General features: G+C 43.9%; 1 protein-coding gene across 15 annotated transcripts in view; it reads left to right on the plus strand.

Moving 5' to 3' along the window:
* Frmd4a (FERM domain containing 4A) overlaps positions 1–23,006 on the plus strand; it is a 571,051-nt gene that overhangs the window by 532,676 nt on the left and 15,369 nt on the right. For all 15 annotated transcript variants that reach the window (XM_078023496.1, XM_040277346.2, XM_040277343.2 and 12 more), the window contains 6 exons: positions 8,417–8,550; positions 11,790–11,912; positions 14,786–15,014; positions 18,144–18,200; positions 21,173–21,410; positions 22,251–22,418. In XM_078023496.1, coding sequence (XP_077879622.1) covers positions 8,417–8,550; positions 11,790–11,912; positions 14,786–15,014; positions 18,144–18,200; positions 21,173–21,410; positions 22,251–22,418 — 949 coding nt within the window. The remainder of the gene's footprint in view (positions 1–8,416; positions 8,551–11,789; positions 11,913–14,785; positions 15,015–18,143; positions 18,201–21,172; positions 21,411–22,250; positions 22,419–23,006) is intronic.

The following is a 23,006-nucleotide window of genomic DNA, read 5'->3' on the forward strand; positions in this document are numbered from 1 at the left end:
AACCAGAAGTGTTACTGTGCATCCTCCTCTCTTAAGCGGGAGGCTGAGACCACTGTTGGCTTCTCGAATAGAAATATAGAGGTATAAAGTTCCCACCTACAAAACAAAGCAACATGTTGTGTTTATAAATAGGCGTTTGACTGTGTGGTCAGTGAGATGACCCTTAAATCATCATCTTCCTTATGACCAGCAGGATTATGAAGGGTAGATGGATCCATGTGGTGATGAATCTTTGGTTTTAAAAGAAAAGAAAAGAACTGCAGTCTGTCCTGCTCCAACACTTTCCGTTCTGGGAGAAAACGTGCTCAGCATGGGCCCCAGCCTCGCCTGGGACCAGTCCATGTTCATTACTCAACTATTCACACATTCTCGTTCTCTGAATGTAAGCACTTCCTTCCATTGTCAGACAGTTTATTAATAACCAGCGTCACAATGAGGATGCCAGCTATCTGACATCTCTCCACACAGGGAGGTGATCTGATCGGCGTGTGCCAGCTTTGTGCTCATAGCTCAAAATGCACTTGCCCGGTACTGGTGTAAATCACGCGATGGCTTTTGTTTTGTTTTTATTCTTGCTCCTGCTCTGTCTCCTTCCTGTGTCTTTTTCTGCTCTTTTAAAGTGCCCCTAGCACCAGCGGCCTGTTGCCTCTTCTTTAAGGTCTAACAATGAGCAGGATTCCAGGGGCCTTAATTTTGGTCATGACCTCAGCTCTGCCAGTAGGCACAGCCCACCAGGCAGTGCCAAAGGAATTGGGCTGCCAGTGTGTGTTTATGCTGGACTGTGTAACAGTGAGGCCTGGGGAAGCTCTTTCTGTGGAATGGATGTTTCTGGACTCATTTGAGCAGGACTGGCCTGAGTTAAACTGAGGAGACAGAACAGTTGTCTCTTCTCCTATTTGAGAAAAAAAAAATAAAATACAAAATTAAAAACTAATAAGGTCACTTATACAGCTGTATTTATGCCCCGAGGTACTACTAGTAAAGGAATTTTTTTGTCTACTCAGAAGAACTGGGACAGAATGACAGTATGTAATCTAAACGAACAACTTTCTGATGAAGAGATTTTAAACAGGGAAGAAGAAATCCCACCCTCACCTCAGGGGCATTTCTCTGTTCCCATTGAAGCATGTTTTCTGTTTGCGTTCCCCTTTGCTAGGAGGAGAGAATAAGTATGGCTGATATTTGCAGTGTATAATGTAATAGAATAACAATTCTGAAGTCAGAAAGGTCAGCTCTTCATTTTCCAGTGTGAGAAATGGAAACTGTGTAAGCTGCAAACAGTTATTTCAGGTAGATATTCGACTTGATACTGTTAATTTTTTAAATTGACTATTTAATTCTTGGTGCTTGTCTCTCTGTCTCTGTCTCCCACTCCCCCTGCTCCCCCAACTGTCCTTTTAAATGACATTTGTACTCTTTACCCTTTGGTGAAGTGCCACCGAGGCGTGGATTCTCCCTGGAGAATAAAGCTCTCCCAGAGACTGCCAGCTGCCATCAAAATGGGCTTGCCTTTGAAAGAGCTTCAATTGCAGCACTTTCTGAACTATTTTATTTTGAAAATGCCTAAGTCGGATGGAAAGTTTTCCAGGCATGCATTTTTTCATGTGAAAAATCACATTGAATTCACTGAGACAGTCCCCAGAGATACCTCCGTGGATCCTGCCATCTGCAATGTGGCCTTATTTCACAGGGTCTCTTGGGAATCTTTGATGTAAGGGATTGATCCTTGAGGATTTGTCAGGGAAATAAATATCTCTTTATCATAAAGGAGAGTTCAAACCTTTTCCCCGTACTTATTCCTGGGTATCCACCAAAACTTTCCCTTACAGCTTTTAGGGATCTGCTGGGAATATTCTTGCTGTCTTTGTCGTGTTTTTTTGTTTTGTTTCATTTTGTTTTTAAATTTTTTTTACCCGAAAAGCCTAAACAAAGAGGTTGTCATTTATCCTCTTATTTTGAGGATAACAGATTTCTTGGTTTTGGGGGGAGGAGGGAACTGTTTGTTTCAAATTTCCCCTCCTTCCAGAGAGGAAAACACCCCTTCTGCTCTCTGGAATCAGCAGGCTGGTCATCAGCATCCCGTCTAAAAAACATATGAACCAGTTCCTGATTGTGGCCTCCTCGGCAGGATGCGCACTCATATCCGGTGCTGAGTTGCCCACCTGGGATGGTTAGAATGATTGGATCAGATTCTCCATTTCGGCTAAATGAGGAGACCCTTGCATGAGTTGGCCACCAAAAAGAGAGCTGCTGTTTCTGCTGGTGTCCCTCCACATCTGGCCCTTCCATATGCAGCTGTCCAGTAGCCTGACCTCTGGGGTTCCCAGCTGGAAAATGAAAACCAACAGTGACACAGTCAGTGACTCTAAGGTGTCCAATAAGGTTGTAGTGTTGGCTAGTTCTCTCAAAGATTTCCAGATTCTCTCTGAAAATGACTTTCTGACTTTGACCAAATCACTCAGTCTCTCTCTCTCTCTCTGACCCTGTGTGGATGGCAGTTCTCTTCTTTATGGTCGGCTCTCTTTCTCTTCCCCATTGGCCAGATTATTTCAATAAAATCCTTTGGATTAGGATTGAAATGTGATCATAAAATAGTCAAAGTCAAAACATGGTATTTTTCAGTCTACCATCATTCGATTAGATTTTTACTGAGTACTAACTAGGAGGAAAGATTTGCTGCTCTAATCCAATATCAGTTTCCCTGACCACAAATCCCCACAGAGGCCTCATATCAGAGAGTGGGTGCAATCTGCAATCCAGGCTGATCATGCAGATGGCTCAGGGTTCCTGGCAATGGTATGCAGCTTTGCTTGTCTTCTGCCCCCTCCTGGTGGGCAATTGTGAGAGTTGGAAGCATGGCTGCTCTTCCTGGCTCCCCATACCTTTTGTACATGAAGGTGCTCCAGAGATTTCTGTGCTTTATCAACAGATCTGAAGAGCACCTTGGCTCCACCTTCTCCTTCCTTCTACATCTTGGTCCATGCAGTACTACGGAAAGAATTAGGTTCAGGAAGCAGATGTGCTGGCTTCCTACCTCAAGTTACCATGGCAATCCAGCAGTGACCAAAGCAGAAAGCCACCCTCATGGAGTTTCCATTGGAGGGACAAAACACACCACACAGACAAACTGAAATCCTGGTTCTGCCTCCCTGTTTCCTCCCTGACCTCTTCTTTGAGCAGGAGAACAATGTTTCTGTGATGCTCAATGGAGTGTTGCATGTAGGAAGCTCTTGCTTAGGAGTTCTAGAAAAGCTCCTCCTGAGCTTCCCAAATTGATAGGGACACAGTGGTTGTATGTCAGCTTTCCACATTTTCTTGCTTGTCCACCCAGTGTTTTTTCCCCTTTTACATTATGGGGCTCTCTGGGAATTGGGGTACCAACTACTCATAAAAGCCAGGAACACTTTTTAATAAAAATAACAGCTGCTATCCATGTAGCACTTAATATGTTCTTTTTTAATATTTATTTTTTAATTGTACACGATACCTTTATTTTGTTTATTTATTTTTATGTGGTGCTGAGGATCGAACCCAGGGCCTCGAAGGTGCTAGGTGAGCAAGCACTTTACCACTGAGCCACAACCCCAGCCCTATGTTCTGAACTCTATTTTAAGTATCTTCCAAGCATTATTTTTTAATTCTCCCATTTTTTTTTTTAAAGTCCTGTTTTCTTCTCCATCTTACCTGGAAGGAAATTGGGACTTAGAGAGGTCATGCAACCTGCTCAAATCCTGGAGCTAGTGAGTCACAGCACCTGAACACACACTCAAAACTGTTAACCCTAACTAAGCCACAGACTGCAGACTTCTGCCTTAGGAGGGTACAATGCCAGTTCGTGTTTTCCAAAAAATATTCAGGACTCTTTCCTATGAATTTGAGTGTTGCTTGATGCTAAGTTCTCATGCATTAGGTGTGTTTTTCAAAAACATTCCTGTCTCCTGTTTTTCTTTGGGCTTCTGTACCAACTTGGTCAGACCTTTCCAAGCAGCTCTTGGCTACTGGTAGCCAAGTAGCTAAGCACTCTACCACTTAGCTACATCCCCAGCCCTTCATTAATCTTAAAGACAACTCAGATTAAACTCTGTTTAGCATTCAAGTTTACAAATATTTGCTTTGGCCGGTTGATAAGAGGAAGTAAATCCTTTAGGCACTGGTTGATAATTACACATGCCCCTGGAGGCTATAGCAGTAACTGAAATGAGAACAGAGTTGGCAGAATGTTTGTCTTTCCTAGAAGTTTGTGTGGCAAAGTAAAATGGCTAATGTCATGAGGGGACTCCTGAGTAAGTTATTTATTAAGTAGTAGGTTCTTCATGTTTGAGTGAATCTTGGAAATTAACATCGTGGCCCTGAGAAGTCAGTAACCACAAGACTTTACAATGTTTACTAGCAGTTACATGGTGAAAAATCCAGCTGTCTGTTCTACAAGTCACTGCCCCTCTCAAAGAGATCAGATTTAAATCCTTGTGCCATTTCTAAGGAGTTAACATAGCACCTTGGGGAGGGCGCATGCGCGTGTTCCAGTAACTGGCAGTGGATGGAGCACAGGGACGCAGAGCTTCCTTCCGTTCCCCGAGTCCAGGTCTGATTTGAACTGGCATCTAGAACCATTTGCTGTGTGCTCTTGAACTTTTCCCTTGTGAGACTCCATTGACCTGAGCCCTGAGGCTTCTCTCTCAGTTTCTTCCTGAGCTGTCTGTCAGTCGAGGGGACTAAGGTGGCCAGCCACAGAGGGATTGTGCCCTCTAGGTCCTCCCTAACTTGCTGGCTTCCTTTCTTCTTCCTGTTAGACCAACAGTCTCATTCAGGGAGGCCTAGGAGGCCTCTGTGGAGGAGGAGGAAACCTGGACAGCATTACAGAGCAGTGTGGGCTTCTCTGGATGCCCTTTGAACTCTTTCTGTGGAATCCTTCCTGGGCAATTGGCCACTTCTCCTCATGGTGGCCATGTGTGCCTAATGGCAGGCCACCGCCCACAGGCTCAGATTACACAGACTCTGACATAGAGCACTGGTGAGCCCTCAGAGTCCTTGTCCCAGAATAGTAGATTTCCTTTCAAGACAAAAGGTAATGAGATATCTGCAAATGCATTCTGACAGCCCACTCCTGAGACACACTAATGTGGAGCTGCTCTAGCTTCTTAAGTGTAGAGACCCCAAGAACCCCTAAATCTCCTTGACTCCATCCCCACTTTTATCTGCCGCAGCCTCAGAGGCATATCTGCAAACCCAGGGGCTCCAGAAACATAATTTAAAAATACTGCTTACACCTAGATTACATCTTTCTACAGCTGAGCTCTGGAGCCCAAGTCTTCCACTGAACAGCAGTGAAGTCCTTTTCTTTGACCAGTCCCTCCTTGAGCAACAGGGAAAAATAGTTTCAATGATTTCTCCCATTCTACTAAGGGTGTGTGTGTGAGGTGTGTGTGTAATGTACACTAGATGGAGGGTTTCCCTATCCCAAGCAGAGTGCTAAGAGCTACACAGCTATTGTCTTATTTGCTCTTTACTGCAAATTCAGGAGGGCAGGTAACTTGCTGAAGGGTCACACATCTAGTGAACAGTTTAGACTTCATCGAGCCCAGATCTGTTTTACCCTCTACTCAGCTATCCAGTAACCACCAAAATCAAAACCTTCAGGACCAGGGAAGGCTGGCTCAGTTGCTTCACAGGGATTTCACTTAGTACTCAGGCTCTGTATCCCTCCTGAAGGAATTTCCAGGCTAAAGGTGTACAACAGAGCCAGCCAGCATTAGTGCTGCCAGCTATGTACAGAGCAGGACTCTGGGACCACTTAGCCTGCCAAGGCTCTCTTGCCCATCTTCTGTGGGTTTGGTATTGAGGTTGATCATTATAAATAATAACAATCTAGGTAGCATTAATGAGCCCTGTAACTCAAGGCCAATTTATAACTAATCCCATAACTAGAAACCCAATCATCCAAAATTTGTGTGCTTTCCTTCCCAGAGTTTAATGTTGTTACGATTTTTGCCATTCTTGAACACAGTTAATTCTTAGATTTGACTTAATAAATCATCATTTCCTATTGAGAGGTGAGGCAGGGGTGAAAGGGAAAACAATGAATTTTTCACTTGAGCTAGAAATCCTTTAATCTTCTTGGACCCAAGTTTCCCCAGGCCTGTTTTTTAAATTTGAAATCTGACTTCCTTCCCAGTATTATTTTACATTCTTAATATTTTTTTTAGATGATAGAACAGAGAGTACCTCATTAAATCTTCCTGTGTCTTCAGATGGGATTGGTGACTCTTACTGAGAGAACCAGATTAAGATTTATAATGATTTAGGCCTGTTGCTTTAGGTGGACGTAGACTGGAGAGAGTTTAGTGCTGATAAGCACAGGCCAGTTGACTTATGAAGGTAGAAAAACAGACCCATTTCAAACAGGGAGACTGCAATAGTATCCAGTGAGGGGTTACATGAGCGTGACACCATGTGGATTTAGTGGCTGGGAACCATGAGGTAATGGAGCCTCACTCAGAGAGGATCAGCTTTTGCTTGAGTTTGCTATTGACTGTGGGAACGTGCAACTGAAGCATGTCAAAATCCAGGAGTGGGGTACAAAGGTAATTCAAAGCTTGGAAAGAAGCTTCACTAAAGGGACAACTTACTGGCACTCTTTCTTTTCTTTCTTTTTTTTTTTTTAACTAAAATGGGTCACAATTTAAGTATAGCACCCAAGTATATGGTAGACAATGTTTATTTGCTTATTCATTCAAACATATTTATTTGCTTTTGTTTAGCAATAAAGATGGGATATATCTTTATATAGCAACAGCTGTAGTGATAGATCTTCTCAATTTCAAGCTCAAAAGGGCTGGGAGAAGGAAAAGGACAATAATAGCAGGTTAGAGTCAAAATATACTTAGACATTGAGTGTTCTTCATTCTTAGGAATGCAAGAGTCTAGAAGCGTGTTTAATTGGGGGAATATGGATGAGTCTCTTACACAGGGACTTTTATTTAAAAGAGTTAGTATATTTTAGGGGAATGGTTTGATTAGCAATGCTATTTAATGCAAAAGCATAGAAGTCCTTCCTAGCCTTAGGATTCTGCACCTCCTTATTTTAACATTGGAAGAAACCAAACCAAAGCAGTCATTAATTCTGGAAATTCTGATTGGACCATCTCAAATCTGTCATCTGGTCACTGAACTATCCAAAAATTCTGTTGTTTCCTATGGACATATAATTCCTACTCCCCCACTCCAAATCCTGCTGGGATTGCATTGATTATATTTTTTTAGTTCATGACAAATTGACATCTTTAAAATGTCAACCTTCTAATCTATGACCACAATATATATATATATATTTAGGTCTCCATTTTTTTCCCAGTAGTGTATTATAATTTTCACTTGAGAGGTGTCTCTCATCTTTAATTAGGTTAATGTCTAAGCATTTGAGGTAGTTGGATGCTATTGTCAAAAGCATGATCTGAACCGTTAAATTCATACCCAATGACACGAGCCCATTTCTAATAGTTCTGCTCACCATGGGCAGAAGAGGAAGAATATTCATCAGTTTATTCTTTTCCAAAGTAGAAAAGGTCTAATATCTTCACTGCAGGAAACCAATTTCAGGACCCAAACATTGTAGCCCAGAAATTATTTTTTTGGTCTAACTAAATTCTCTGGTTGGCATTTTAACTTATTTTCCTTTTGTTTGGTTCACAGTTTGCCTTCTATAAAGGTTTCGTATCTAGCAGCCTGCTCTTTGAATCATCACACAGCTACTTCATCCAGGAAAGCTTGTAAAAATATGTATAATTTCTATTAGGAAGGAATTTGCTCATGATACAGTATTAAGTTAAAAAATAAAGATAAAATTTTAGTTTTATTTTTTAGATATATGTGCTTTAAAAAAAGGTCAAAAGAGAATGCATAACAGTGTTTAATCTCTGGCTGATTAGCTTACTGGCTATTTTTTATACCTGTCCACATTTTCAAAATTTTTGTGATAAATAGGAATGATTATCACACTAAGCCAAAAGTAAATAAATAACAACAAATTAAAATCAGCGTTTTTAAGTGAACAAAAGAAAATTTTAAACATAAAAGTAATGACTTAAACTTTACTTTCCCCCTTCATTGTGCAAAGTGTATTAAAATTTGCTAGTAAGATTAAAACAGGTGTGTGAGCTATCTCAAGATAATTGAGAAAGACAGACTTCTTTTTCATGGAGTTGACTTTCCTGGCAGGCCTCTGAGTTCTATATATTCCATGCATTGCTGGTATCTACTCCTGAGACGTGGAAAACTCCAAGCACCTGTTTTATTTCCGACTCCTCTGATTCCTGGGGTAAATCCCATATCCACGGCATGGGCTCCAGTTAAATTCATTAGTAGTCCAGATGTGTGTCCCCCTGTTGGCTGCCCCAGTAACCCTGCTGTTTATTAACAGGTTCCCAGGAATCAGATAGCTCTCAGTCAGCCAAGAAGGACATGCTGGCCGCCTTGAAATCCAGGCAGGAGGCTCTGGAGGAAACCCTGCGCCAGAGGCTGGAGGAACTGAAGAGGCTGTGTCTCCGGGAAGCTGTAAGAGTTAAATCTGTGTTGTCTGGGACATTGCTGCTCCTAAGTATGGACAAAAGGCAAGGGTGGGGACCATGCAGAGTGCCTCCCAGGGAGGGTTCTTGCAAAGGTTAAAAACATCCACACCCCCATGATGAGCTTTGTCAGAAACAGCTGGAGCATGTGCAGGGGACACCGTCAGCAGGTCAGGTTGGTGTTGACTGACCCTACCAGGGGCCAAGTGGAAAGTCATGCTAATAGTCCCTTATCCACGCCTGGTACACCTCAGTTTATAAAGCGCTTCCTTATGTGACATTACCTTATTGAATAGAATGACTTGTCACCACCTTCCCAAAAGGTTGTGCTTGGATTTATTATCCAGGCACGTTATGCTTCCCTTGAGGATATTTCAGTTTGTCTTTGGACATCATGAAACATCATTGGGGGTCAACAGGGAAACCAGGATGTCCCTTCAGATGTTCAGTAGTCCTCTTGAAACCCCATGATCTGCTGTTTCTTTAACTCTTTTATTTAAAAATTAATAATAATAATCAAATTTTAGTCTAGTGATATGTTTAAATCCTATGTAAAGCAATGTCCCCTCAAACCTGTATCTATGCTAGTCTCAATTTTCAGAAGCCTATAGTCTCTTGCAGGCCACTTCTGTGTTTGTTAAGTGTCCATCTCTACCTTAAGAGATGGTAAAGATTGTTAGTCATGACTCTCTGCTAGCAGGGTTTGAGAGCTCATTTTTGAGGATAATACACATTGCTGGGCACGTGTGTGTGCAAAGGCTTGTACGTGGACACAGTGTGGGGGCTGCTTGTGCTCCACATAACTTGACAAAGAGCTCTGTTGGTAAACAGTTCAGAACAGGAAGTATAAAAGAGGCTCCCAAATGAAGTCTGAGAGACTTAGTGTTCCCCTCCCCCAAATAATAATGCTTTGCAGCAGGAAGAATGAAACAAGGGCCACAGAGTGAGATCACATTACACTTCAACTTGGCTTAATTATGGTCTGGATTGATTTAAACCGGAGCCTGCTCAAAGCAGAACCACATTAGCACAAATCCATTGCAAATCTTAGGAAAGCACTTGGCCTCGCTGGGGGAATGTGCTATGTGATACTGTTAATATTAGCAACATTTTTATAAAGAATATGCTTGAAAGATTGAAAAATATGGGCTTTGGTGTCTGCCTTCAATAATTTGTAAAGTTTTGTTTTGTTTTTAAAAAAACAAAACTTTTTTAAAAAGGAAAAATCCCTCAGCCCAGCAGGGAGTCCACATTCAAAAATGTAAGAAAGTGTCAGGGCGAGGTTCTTGAGCTATTAAGGTCTCACTGTTTCTTCTAAAAAAAAAAAAAACAAGCAAAATAAGGAAAACAAAGCTTCCGCTTTTTATGTTTTTGTTTAAAAAAAAAAAAAAAACAGAACTCAAGCAGAAGAAAGGACCCAACAAGAAGTCAGTGTCTGTTCCTTCAGCCACCACACCAGTCTCTTGATGCATCTGTAACAAAGGGCTTGGGGTTTCCTGCTGGGTTCCTGGACTCACACAGGGCTCCCCCTCAGCTCAAGACTAGGGAGGAACTGTTTGACCCTCAGGAGCAGGGCAGCCAGAGTGAAGTAGACCGGGAGCTTTTGGCAGAATATAAAGAAAGGAACCAAGCCGAGGCCCCATAGCAGTGCCTTAAATTACTGCTCTGCCATGCGGCTCTGGTTACGGACGAAATGAGATTAAATATCTGGAGAATCAAGACCTTGAGTCCTGTACCTTCAAGCAGATGGTGAGAAATCAGTAGCCTCATTTTTAAAATATATTTTAAAACCACAAACACTTTAGAGTTATAAATCCATGGCAATGTTAACAACCTCCCCCTCCCTTTTGTAAATTTCAAGGTACTAAGAAGAAAGTCCTAACAATATAAATCCTGCAGAAGGTTGTATTATTTATAGGCAGACTTTGAGGGTAACAGATGAAAAATGTTGCTGAATAAACACATAACTACTTGGGAGATATTTGAACCACATTTTGTAAAAAGAAAGAAAAGAACAGGGGAGAATGTTGCACAGTGGTTCATACTCAAATGGTCGCCACTGTGCTCCAAAATGCTTACAATGAGGAAGAAAGAGTCTGGGGGTGGATTTGGGTTTTCCCGCCATTGGACCATCAGGCCTAGGCTCCTGAGCACAAAAAGCTATTTGTGTGGGTGATAGGGGTTCTGAGAAGTCACTTCTGGGCTCCTCTTTATCCAAGCAGCACCCTGAGCCTTTGTGCAGCATCTACATTGATTTGGGGCTGCAAAGCCAGAGCTGGGCTTTGCCTGGATGTGCCCATTTTGCCATCAAAGGAATGCAGTGGTTCTCCCAGCCTTCTCCAATCTCTGGAAGTGACTTCTTAAAGCTTCTGCCTAGCCTCCATTGCATGGGTCCATTGCTGACTCCAGCTGATCTCTATTCAGCCCAGGTGTAGCACACTAACAGAGCCTAATTCTAATCCCGAACTGTGCCTCAGACCCCCAGCCTTGACCCAGGATCCCTGTCACTATGAGGGACTGGTAACTAAATTCACTGTCATTGTACCCACAATAGTTAGATTTCCAAAGCCCAAAATACATACACAATAGATTCAGTTAGTAGCCTAATAAAATAGTTTAGATTTTCAATTTCTACTAAAACTCTTAATGGAATACAGGTTAGTGTCTTAGCCTGTTTCTTGAGTATCTGGCCTGAGTAGAATAATTATTCTTCAAGGTTAGCCTTTAAATTATGTAATAATGCACTTTTCTGGAATTTTCTATATAGATCTATATAGATACTGTTCCTCTTTTAAAAAGAAACAACAACAACAACAACTCATTTGAAAGAAATTTTAAACTTAGATCTAAAAGGAAATGTTTGACACAGTGGAAGGAACACAGGGCTTAGAGTAGAAGAGTATCGTAGAAGATGCTCATGAGATCAGCAAATTAATGAAATTAGAACATTTCAAAAGTCAATAGAACTTTTGTTTACTTGACAGAAATTGATTTGGGGGAAAAAAAACTTCACAAAGTGCATCTATTCTGTAAAGGAAGGAGGACTCACAAAGACATTCAAAGAGATGGAATTTCATCTCATGAGCTCTTGTTTGGCATAGTGCTTAATGCTCATGTTTGTGATCTGTGCGTTGCAGTGTGTGCATGTGTGTGCGTGTCCTGGAAAGGAAACAAGCCTGTGCTCCACTCTGGCTTCTAATCACTCCACATGCCATTTCACATATGCAGGAGCTCACCGGCAAGCTGCCAGTTGAATATCCCCTGGATCCAGGGGAGGAACCACCCATTGTTCGAAGAAGGATTGGCACAGCCTTCAAGTTGGATGAACAGAAAGTCCTGCCCAAAGGAGAGGTGTGTTCTTCCTTGCTGGTGTTGGTCTTATTTTTCCCAGTAGCCAGGGGCTCCCAGGTTCTCAGTAACTGTTTAATTCATTGCTATCCAAGGCCAGCATCTTCCCTTTTACCTTGAGTGAGCTGGTTAGTGGCTATGTGGCTTCCTGAGGCAGGATGAATTTGCTTGCCTTTAAACATCGGATTTCTGTTAAAGTTGTTTGCTGAACACTATAGACCTTTTGAAAGTGGCTCAAACAAGTATACATTCATGTATACTTGTCTTTTCAATGTTCTCCCAGCCTTTTGTTGCTCAGAGCCATGCCTCATGTGCTCTGTGGAAGAAAACACCAAAGAGGAAGGGAAACAGGCAGTGTCTACTATTGCAAGGAGTTCATGAGCCAGGGAAGAGCAATGAGGGCATGCTTCATGTGACCCTAATTCGCTTGGTTGCAAAAATCCCCACAAAAACATGAACAAGTTGCTTGCCCTGCCCTGGCCTCACTTGCCTGTGTTTGGAGAAGCCTCATTTCAGTACAGATTTTTATCCTCTTGGAGCTGAACACTGATGGAGGCAGGGGTGGAGAATTCAGAATTAGGGAGAAAACAAATAACGAAATTAAAAAAGTAGCCAGTAAGTATCTAGGTTCAGTCCAAGAGAAGTGAAAAGCCAGGTTTTACCTTCAAGGCTCAGGATCATGTTCAGGAAGTGTCTTCCTGAATATAACCCTGAGAGGGACCAAGTGCCCTGGTGCCAATGTTGAAGACACTCCTGAGACTTGCAGTTTCAGATCCCTGGGAGACCTGGTGCACACACCTGAGTGCTTCATCTAGAATGAAAACTCACCCAGGCCTCTTCCCTTTTCTGTGAAATGACATTCATGATGCCGAAATCCTTGGGTTATTACTAGGATTAAATGAGATCGTATATGAAAAACATGGCACTGAGTACTCAAATGTCTGCTTGATGCTCATCCAAAATCAGTTGATCAAAATAGAGATGAAATGCCAGAGGAAAGGTGTCACTTAGGAGGCCATCTGACCAGGTGTATTTTAAATTCTAGTGGTCTTTAGACTTGCCTCAAGAACTTCACCTCCCCTTGGTACAGAGCAGATACCTGGCACTTAAACTTTAAAAAGTACCGCCATTTTTAGTGAATGCTCTATACCCCATTGGGCATCCTGTGGTTCCACTGTGGTTTCTGCTTGTCAGTGGAAGCTGACTTCTGTGCCCTGAGAACTCCATGTGCCTCACATCTCCCTTACCTGTCCCTGCCCACTGTCTTTCCTAAGTGCATAAAAGGATAACTCTGGAAAGTTACCCTGGGAAGGAAGAGACCTCTCTTGGCTCTCACTGCTTCAGTTTCTCCTGGAAATGTGTCCTGCTTTCCTGTTCATGTAACCATTTGCACAGAGTGGGCGTGCAGCCTTGTACTTGTCTTAGTATTGAAATTTGTCCTGGACTCCCACAAAACTCAGGGTCAGTGTCTTGGGCCAGGACTATTGTAACCACCTGGGAACAGCTGCTTGGTGGAGCCCAATGTCACAGAATGGTCTTTGTCCCCATTTCAAGGCCCCGGGCAGGAGTCCATGTCTATATCCTCCCAGCCAGCTCTGGAAGGAGTTTATTATCCCCTAAATAGTTCCATTTGGCCTTCACCTTTTCCTCTTACTCCTGGTTCCTGCTCCCTTGAGGCTTCAGTGCTCAAAAGTAAATGAAATCAGAGGAGGAATGTTGTCTTTGGTGAGGCCTCCAGCCTGGCACATTTTGCCCAGAAGCAATAGAAAAATCTGTTGATTCCAGCAAACATGGCCATCTCCTCCTACTTGGTTAGATCAGTTCTTGTCAGACTTTGCAGATTGCCTATGGCAAGATTCGTGGTCTTTCCTGGCCACTTGTGGGTATTGGGAGGAGCCACTGAGGCCTTGGTCATGGGTTTTATAAGCTATGGGGTCAGAGAGTTCACCCCACCTCTCTTGCAGGCCTGAGTACTGCCCAGGTTGCTGGACCCTGGACCAGTGAGACAGCAAGCAGCCCACAGTTCCAGATCTGAGCCTGAACATGTGCTGCTTAGAGCTAGCTTTGGTTGAAGGGGATTCACTGGGAAAGAGGGGAAATAGAAAAACAGACAAACTGACACTTTGGGAGGGATTGTGCATCACCCCCAAATGCTCTCAATACATGTATGAGCAGCCTCCTCCCTGTTCCCTCAGCAGCTGGTGTACGTACATCAGCAGAGAAGATGACTTGTCCAGAGAGGCCAGCAGCAAACACTCCATCCAGGGAACAGCATGTTTGGGTCCTCCAGCTATATCTGACATGCAGGACTTCATTTCTCCCAGGACTAGAACTCTGGGGGGAAAGAGATAGAGGTGGGAAGGAGCCAACCAAGAGGGAAGGAAGGAGGAGACCCCTGAAACTCATCCAAGGAGCTGGGGGGAAACTCGCTCCGCCATCACTCACTGTCTGTGCCTCATGGAGGGTCATGTCATAGCCTGAGCAGGGCTTCCATGAATAGATAGGTCTGAGAGGGACAGCAGGGGTTTACAAATACATAGGTGAGTGGGGTTTGTCCCAACTTGGGTGAGGCACAAATATGTGAGACAGAGGCACATGTGGGTGAGTGGAAGAGATGCACCAATATAAGCAAACCTGAGAAGAATCATGGAAGATTCTAGAAATAATGCTGCATCCTATGCCCCCAATGGGAAGGAAATGATAGCCAGATAGACACAAAGGCTTGCTGTTCATGAACCTTATTGGAGGCAGTGAAATAAAACCAAGCAAGCCTTGCCGGGGGGGGGGGGGGGGGTCCTGGGCAAGGGATGGGGAGGATGGGTGGCTCTCTGCTCAGCATCTCCAACAAGTGTCAACCACAGCTTTCCCTCCCACAGGAAGCCGAGTTGGAACGACTGGAACGAGAGTTTGCAATTCAGTCCCAGATTACGGAAGCTGCCCGCCGCCTTGCCAGTGACCCCAATGTCAGCAAAAAACTGAAGAAACAAAGAAAAACCTCTTATCTGAATGCACTGAAGAAGCTGCAGGAGATTGAAAATGCAATCAATGAGAACCGCATCAAGTCTGGGAAAAAACCCACCCAGAGGGCTTCGCTGGTCATAGACGGTCAGTGCCATCCAGGTTGCCCCTGCCCCACTCCCACACTAGGCCTCTCTGAACCAGACAGCAGATCTGCTCATGGTCCTAGGCTCAGCTCCCTGCATGGCCTAAGTGGCTGCTTAGCCATCCTGTGCCTTATTGTCCACCTGTGAAATGATGTGACACCAAGTCACTGTGAACAAGTACATCTAGCTCCACAGATGAACAGCATTGTACAAGCAGCCTCATTCCCAACTATTGATGGCTCCATAAGGCAACACTGCAGCCATAAGGCAACATTGCAGCCCTCAGCAGGAGCTGAGTCCAGTTGACTGTGCTAGTCCAACCTAGCCTAGAGCTAGCTCAGGCTCTGCCATTCTGAGGGACCTGATCACCTTCCCCAAGTGTGAAAGGCAAGGTGGATGGGCTGTACCCAGCAGCAGGGTCTCCTATATTCAACCAGGCCCTGCAGACCACCTCCCCCTTCCAATTCTTTGCCCCCATCAAGCTGATTCTGTTGCTATCAAAAGAGCTATGATTTGGGAGGACTGGACTTGTCCCCTCAGATTGCCTTGAACTCCAATCAGGATTGGGAGTTTAGGTGACAATGTTTGGTAAATTCTAAAACAAAATACCCAGAAAAACCCATCAACAAACATCAAGTCTCCCTAGCTGTAACAGTTCTTTAAAAAAAAAAAAAATCAGCAAATTTTTAAAAATGTATGTTAAATAGTCTTTCTTAGTGTATGTATGTTTAAAATACTTCTGCTTCCAGGCACAGTGGCTCATACCTGTAATCCCAGTGGCTGGGGAGGCTGAGGCAGGAGGATGGTGAATTCAAAGCCAGCCTCAGCAACTTAGTTGAGCTGTAACACCCCCAAGTGCCTTCAAGGGGGCAGAAGGAAGTCTCAAAGGAAGTCTGAGACAGAGAAGGGCTGACTAACGGCAGCCCTATTGGAAGCGGGAAGTTAACATGGTCCTGGCCAAGGAAGCAGGGTAAGGTAGGGAAGAATGGGCATTTCTAAATTCCTAGGGCAGAAAGAGTTCTTACAGCCAGCACCTCCTTCCTCTCCTACTAGGAAGTCATTGTTTTCGTATTCTTTGACAGATGAATATGAAACTTGGTGAGGCCCTTTCTCTAAGTAAAATACGAAAACTGGTTGGGGGGGTGTGGCTCGGTGGTTAAGTGCCTCTGAGTTCAATCCCCAGTACCAAAAAATAAAAATTTTAAAAAAAATAAATAATAATAATAATAATAATGCAGTACTTCGGGTTCTAGAAAGAAGAATAGAGGCTCCCAGGAGCTGAGGGGAAGGAGGAGTTAAGCAGTAACTTAATGGGTACTGTGTTTCAGTTTGGAGAATTAAAATGTTACCCAATCAGAAGATGACTGGCAGTGATGTCACACAACAGTGTGAATGCACTTAATGCCACTTACTGAACAATTAAAATGGTGAATCCAATGCAACTTACATTTTACCACAAATATATATATATATATATATATATCTTCAACCTAAAACCGTGGACTTACTCGGGAAGCAGTGATATACTTGAGATGACAGAAGGCCAAAGTCCTAGCTGTTCACATCTGTCAAAGAATATGAAAACAATGACTTCCCAGTGGGAGAGGAGGGAGGAGCTGGCTATAAGAACTCTTTCTGCCCTGGGAATCTCGAAATGCCCATCCTTCTCTACCTTACCCTGCTTCCTTGGCCAGGACCATGTAACTCCCTGCTCCCAACAGAGCTGCAATTCGCCAGCCCTTCTCTATTTCAGGCTTCCTTTGAGACTTCCTTCTGCCTCCCTGAAGGCACTTGGGGTGTTCCAACTCAACAGAAGCATCCAGAGCCCCAACTGGGTAGGGCAGTTCAGGAATGACCATCTTGCTGGGTGGCCACAGGAAAGCCTACTCTTAGGTCTGCCTGAATGAGGGCTATTCTGTTGGTTCTGCTGACAGAATTGCTTTTTAAATCATTATCTGTGCCAACTCCTGTATCCTTCTGTCCACACCTCAGCTTTGGGTTTTGTTTTGTTTTTTCACCCCCCCCCCCAAGTACTGAGGATTAAACTCAGGCATATTCTGCCACTGGACTATAACCCTGGTCCTTTCAGTTTTTTATATTATTTTGAGAACGTGTCTCACTGACTTGTTCAGGTTGGCCTAGAATTTGCGATCCTCCTGTCTCAGCCTCCCAAGTTGCTGGATGTATAGGTACATTCCATGGGCACCTAGCAAGATAATTTCTTGCTCCTAGCAAGATAATTTCCCTAGTGCTGAGGACTGAATCCAAGCCTTGGCGCATGCTAGGAAATGGCTGTACCACTAAGCTATACTCCATGCTTTTTTTTTCTTTTTTTAATTGCTCAAGAATCTACTTTTTGTGTGTTGAAATTAGGCCCTCATCACAAAGGCCCACTTAAGTTAGGCATAAATACGGTTCTGCATAGCTTGTTTTTTTTTTTTTTTTATTTCAAGAGATAAAACACTAAACTTGAAATCTGAAGACCTGGGAGAGGTCTCACTTTGCCAGGAGATCAGAGAAACTTCAGACAAACCCCCCCCCTTCCTGGGTACACCTCAGTTTCCCCAGTGGTGAAAGAGGGAGGATTATTTTACTGTCTCCCTCTTGGGTGTGTTCTTAATTGAATGGTGTCTAGAGAGATGGAGTCTGTATTTAGCATGCTTGTTTTCTTTGCTAATGACTTCAGGAGTTTATTGAGAAGCCATTTATTGCCATGCGAGCAAAGTTAAGTTTCCTACCCTAGTTTCACATTTGTGGAATAAATAGCAGTTGACTTCCTTTGGTTTAGTCAGTACATGCCCTGCGTTTGTGCTGGGACAATGATGTGGCTTAACCAGGCTGGGCAGCCTTTGTATTAGATATTAAGCTGCTCTGCACCACAGTATTCCGGGAACAAGAGCAAAAATACACAAAGATAGAAGTACATTGCATTGTCAGGGGTGGGGAGGATAAGCTATTGACCCACCATGGGAATTATCAAAAGAAATGCTCGACAGCATTTTTATTACATTGTACATGTCCTTTCAGATTAGAAAGAGGATATGGGGGTGGCAAACACTCTGCTCCTACAGATAGGGCTTTGTTTCGGGAATGTGCTAACATCATAGACTTTTGTTATTTTGTCTTGCAGATGGAAACATTGCCAGTGAAGATAGCTCCCTCTCTGATGCCCTTGTTCTTGAAGACGGTAGGTTTTCTGTTTCCTGCCTTAAAAGGTGGATCGCAGATTAAGCTGGGATTAATGTGTATGCATGTGGGCACAGCCTTGTATAGAGGCTTTTGCCAGGTGGAGGTGGCAGCCAGATTCCCTGCAAGTTGTCTCATTTGATAGTCACTATTTGGTCGGGACTCGAAGGTGCTACATAAACACGTTTATTGGAATTTTAGTATTTCCGGGGGCCCAGACCTAAGATTTGAGGTGATATTCAGCGAATGATGCTTCACTTTTGTAGCAGCCAAAACCACATTTTTAACTAAACAGAATCTACAACCTGTGCCTAGTTTCTTTTTGAATGTTCATAATATATGGAGGAGATTGAGTTGGAGCACAAATTAGAGGGTGACCCCACAGGGAAAATCTGGGGCTAATAGGAAAGAATAAACCAAACTTCTGTCTCTTCCTGAGACCATAGTAAAAATCAGAGGCCTGATTCTCCTTCAGACCCCTGGCCAACCTTGCAAGTTGCCTCATTATTTCCCATGGAACTGTTCAATCCTGGTGGTTACCAGGACATTTCCTTGGACAATTCTTAGAAAAACAGAACTGTATCCCCAAACCTACACCACCACCACCACCACCACCACCACCATCTCCATTGGAAATAAGAAATCCAAACACAGGACCATGTCTGAGAATGTTCTTGAGGATTTAAGACCAAAATGTTGGAAGGCAAGGGCATTAATTATATGGAAATATATTAAGTGGCAGTTAATTCTCTTACCCTTTAGGAAAACCTCAGGCAGGCAGTGATAAGTGGCTATTCAGATGGAAAACATAAAAGGCCTACCCAGTGGTAGTAATAATGATAATTGCAATAATAATAATGATGGCTCTTGATGTGGGGAGAGTCTGGTGAGTTATTTACCCAGTTGTCTTGGCCCTGCTATTAGGAATCAGATTATAATATTTTTATTGTCTGCTTCATTATATGGGTGTGGAGGACACAGGGCTCTTAGGGAGCAGGGAGGCTTGTTTTGAATATCAGAGACCCCAGTCCTGTTGTTGATCCCTGATATACCAGAAACTCCTGGGGAGGGAGCAAGAGTGAGTTAGTGAAAACCCTTTGTTATATTGTAATATTGTAATTTGTAATATTGCCAGAGCAATAGATAATGTTGCTAGAAAAATTCGGAGATATCATCTATGATTATAGTTTCTTCCCCATGTCTCAGAACTTTGGACTTCCTGAGGGGTGTCATTGCCTCCCTTGCTGCCTCCTGCTCCCATTGCAGGCTCTTCCTTTCTAGGGACTCTTCCTGTTCTGAATGGAGGGACATAGAAAGAATGGAAACATCACAGACATCCAGGCTTCAAGGTTGAGAGGTTGAGAATTAAGCTATAAAAAGATGAATAGTTCAAAGTGGATGTAAGGGGTACACAAAAGGTTGCTGGGGTTCCCCCTCCAGTTCCCCTCCCTTCCCAGCAACCGCCGAGCAGCTCCTCCCCTCCCCTCTCAATGCCACCCTGCCCCAGGTTCTCATCACCAGACCTCTTCAGTGGTCCTTCCAAGTCCCTCATCCTGCCTTTTCTGAGGCCGAACCTGCCAGGTGAATAGTTCTAAAGTAGTATCTTCATCCTGACACATCTGTGCTCAAGATGTGGAAAAGGTTTCTGGTGGCTTGCAGACCAAATCCCAGCACCTTTGAAACTCAAGGCCCCCACAGCCGGGCTCGATGCTCATTGTGGTGTGTCCACAGTGAGTATATTCACACAGTGGGTCTGTTATACCTCCAAGATTGCCTCCCTTGCTCCCTTTGCTCTTCTCACCAGTTGCTGCTGCCCCTGGGTGGCCCCTGCTGCTCGCACCCACTGTGCTTGCACCCACGCCTTAGCTCAAGTTCTTTCCTTCCTCCTCTGTCCGTCTACCACCTGTCCACTGCCCGGTTCCCTTCCAGCAGTTCCTCCCCAACCATATCTGCATTCTCCAAAACTCTTCTAGCACAGTGTTATTACTCCCTGAAGGCTGGGAAAAATTTATCCCCTCCCCTTCCAAGAAAATTCAAAGCAGTTCCAACATTCAAAGTAATCAGAACATACCAGGTACAGTGGTGCACACCTGTGATTCCAGCTACTTGAGAGGCTGAGGCAAGAAGATCATATGTTCAAGGCCAGCCTGGGCAACTTAGCAAGATAATGTCTCAAAGTAAAAATCAGAAAACACTAGGGATGTAGTTCAATGGTAGAACATCTGTGGGTTTAACTCCCCCCCACCACCACCAGTTTCCTCAGAACAAATTAAAAGAGAATATAGGTAATTCAGGGGGCATAAAAAGCAGAGAGTAGATACCCAGATCCACAGTATATAATTACACTTGATAGATATATTTACATTCATTTTTAAATCTCCAACAACTGCTTATTGAGCACTTACTGTGTGTCAGCTGTCATTCATGGCCCTAAGGACTTAGCAGTGAATAGAGCCAACAAAATTTTCATGGAGCTCAAATTGCTTCAAAGCCTATCAGACACTTAATGTCTTGTGAAAGAAAAGTAACAGGTCCCAGGATTTAGCTCAGTAGTACAGCACATGCCTAGCAATTGTGTAAGCCCTGGGTTTGATCCCTAATACCAAAAAAAAAGAGAGAAAAAGTTGCAATATAATAAGTGATAACTGCATTATGCTGTTTGGTATAAAGCAAACATCTGTTAATGGTCTTGAATAAAATTCAGACTTTATTCGTGACTAATAAAAATAACACCTCTCTTCCCATTTAATTTTGTTTGAAGTTTAGGCTTGGTTGACTCTGGTTTGGCTTGACTTGGCCTCATTGTCTTGGAAACTAGGGGAGAATGATGAGGCCAGCCTGGGAGAATCAAAGGTGTTATTTGCTTGTGCGCCTCCCAGGTGCTGATGTGGGTGGCATTGGGGTACCGGCTCTGGTTCAGAGTTTGTGGAAGGGATGATCCATGCTCAGTTCCTCTGTCTTTTCTCTGTGCAGAAGACTCTCAGGTCACCAGCACAATATCCCCCTTACAGTCTCCTCACAAGGGACTTCCTCCTCGGCCACCATCGCACAACAGGCCTCCTCCTCCCCAGTCCCTGGAGGGACTCAGGCAGATGCACTATCACCGCAACGACTATGACAAGTCACCCATAAAGCCCAAAATGTGGAGTGAGTCCTCTTTGGATGAGCCTTATGAGAAGGTCAAGAAACGCTCTTCTCACGGTCATTCTAGGTGAGTCGGGTAGTGAAACCCAAAAATGAAGTCACTGTCCACATCTGGAGAGAATCCAAGGGCTATTCCAAATAGCACCCACAAATCCCAAAACACAACCTAGTTCCTCCTTCCAGGGTTTGCTATTCTCACAGCGCCCTCTGCTGCTGACCCTCCTGAGGTGCAGATATGTTATCCAAAGGGTTTGGCTCAAGCTCAATGTGTTGGCAGATGGCTCTAATGTTGTTAAATTCCACAGGAATTAATTAGGAAATCTTAGGCAGCACTCTTCCAAAAAAAAAAAAAAAAATGGCAAATGAGAGACCACTCATAGGAATCCCAAAGTGGTTCAGAACCCTAAACCACCTTCCAACAGAATTCTGGAGCCAAACAGCTGTAATCTGAGCTGAATATTATCAGCTCATTACTTGGCTAATATTGTAAAGAGGGTTTTTTTTTTTTTCATTTTTGGAAGGCATTTTTGGTCCACTTCTCTGTTTTTCTCATTTCCCTTAATTACACCCTATAAAGCTCCAAGTGGGTGCCCCGACAGGTAATTGTCTCTTGGAAAACCAAAACCATAAGGAGAGGGGCTTGACAGAATTGTCACACTATACCTATTACAGAGAAGGTGAAGGAGAGTGTTCATTTCACATTGCCTGCAGGTGTGGGGAGCAGGGACAAGGCCCCCCACCCACTGCTTGAGGAAAGGCTGAAGACCACAGTAGAGACCTTTAGGAGCAAGCCCGGGAGCCCTGGCAAACTCTCCCCACACCAAGATCCATGTCCCAAGCTAGTTAAGACTGCTGGGGAAAGGTGCTGCAGTCTGGAAGGGTCAGCATGGCTTCCTTTGTTTTTCAGTAGCCACAAGCGCTTCCCCAGCACAGGAAGCTGCGCTGAAGCAGGAGGAGGAAGCAGCTCCTTACAGAACAGTCCTATCCGCGGCCTCCCGCACTGGAACTCCCAGTCTAGCATGCCATCCACACCAGACCTGCGCGTCCGAAGCCCCCACTACGTCCATTCCACAAGGTGAGTCCATTGGGCTTTCAGTCCACTCACCTTCCTGGACCAGCCCTTCCTTCGTACAATAAAGCATCCCTGGCCCAATTAGCCCAAATGCCAGGTGAGGTAGAATAAGGCCTGAAACGGTTAGGCAGGTTCTCTCTAAATGAAGCAGAATAAACAGCTGGCAGCAGTGAGCTTACTTTAGTGTAACTGAAGTTAGAGCCCATTGTCCACACGCTAACATGTGGAGACTACTGGAGAGTCCCCAGGCTCCTGGAGACAGTCAAGGAGGACTGAGCTTTATCAGTGGAAGCAGAGGAAGGACAGGATAGCCAGGGTGGCCTAGGAAGAGCAGGGACCAGAACAACTGTGTACTGATGGAAGTTCTTCATTTGATAATCCTCATGTATCTTTTTGCCAAGCCCTAAATTTATTTGGTACTTCCTTTAAGGCCTCAAAATGTAAATTTGTGAAGAGCAAAAGAAACAGGCAAAAATTAGGCTTTCATGAATCACACATTCATTTTCTAAAAACTGTGGAAAAGCCACTTGGTGGAGACTTCCAGTTCTACCCTAGTGACAGAACAAGAACTCACCTCTGCCTGTACATGGC

This window comes from Ictidomys tridecemlineatus, chromosome 10 (genome assembly GCF_052094955.1).
Source record: "Ictidomys tridecemlineatus isolate mIctTri1 chromosome 10, mIctTri1.hap1, whole genome shotgun sequence".
Lineage (NCBI taxonomy): Eukaryota > Metazoa > Chordata > Mammalia > Rodentia > Sciuridae > Ictidomys > Ictidomys tridecemlineatus.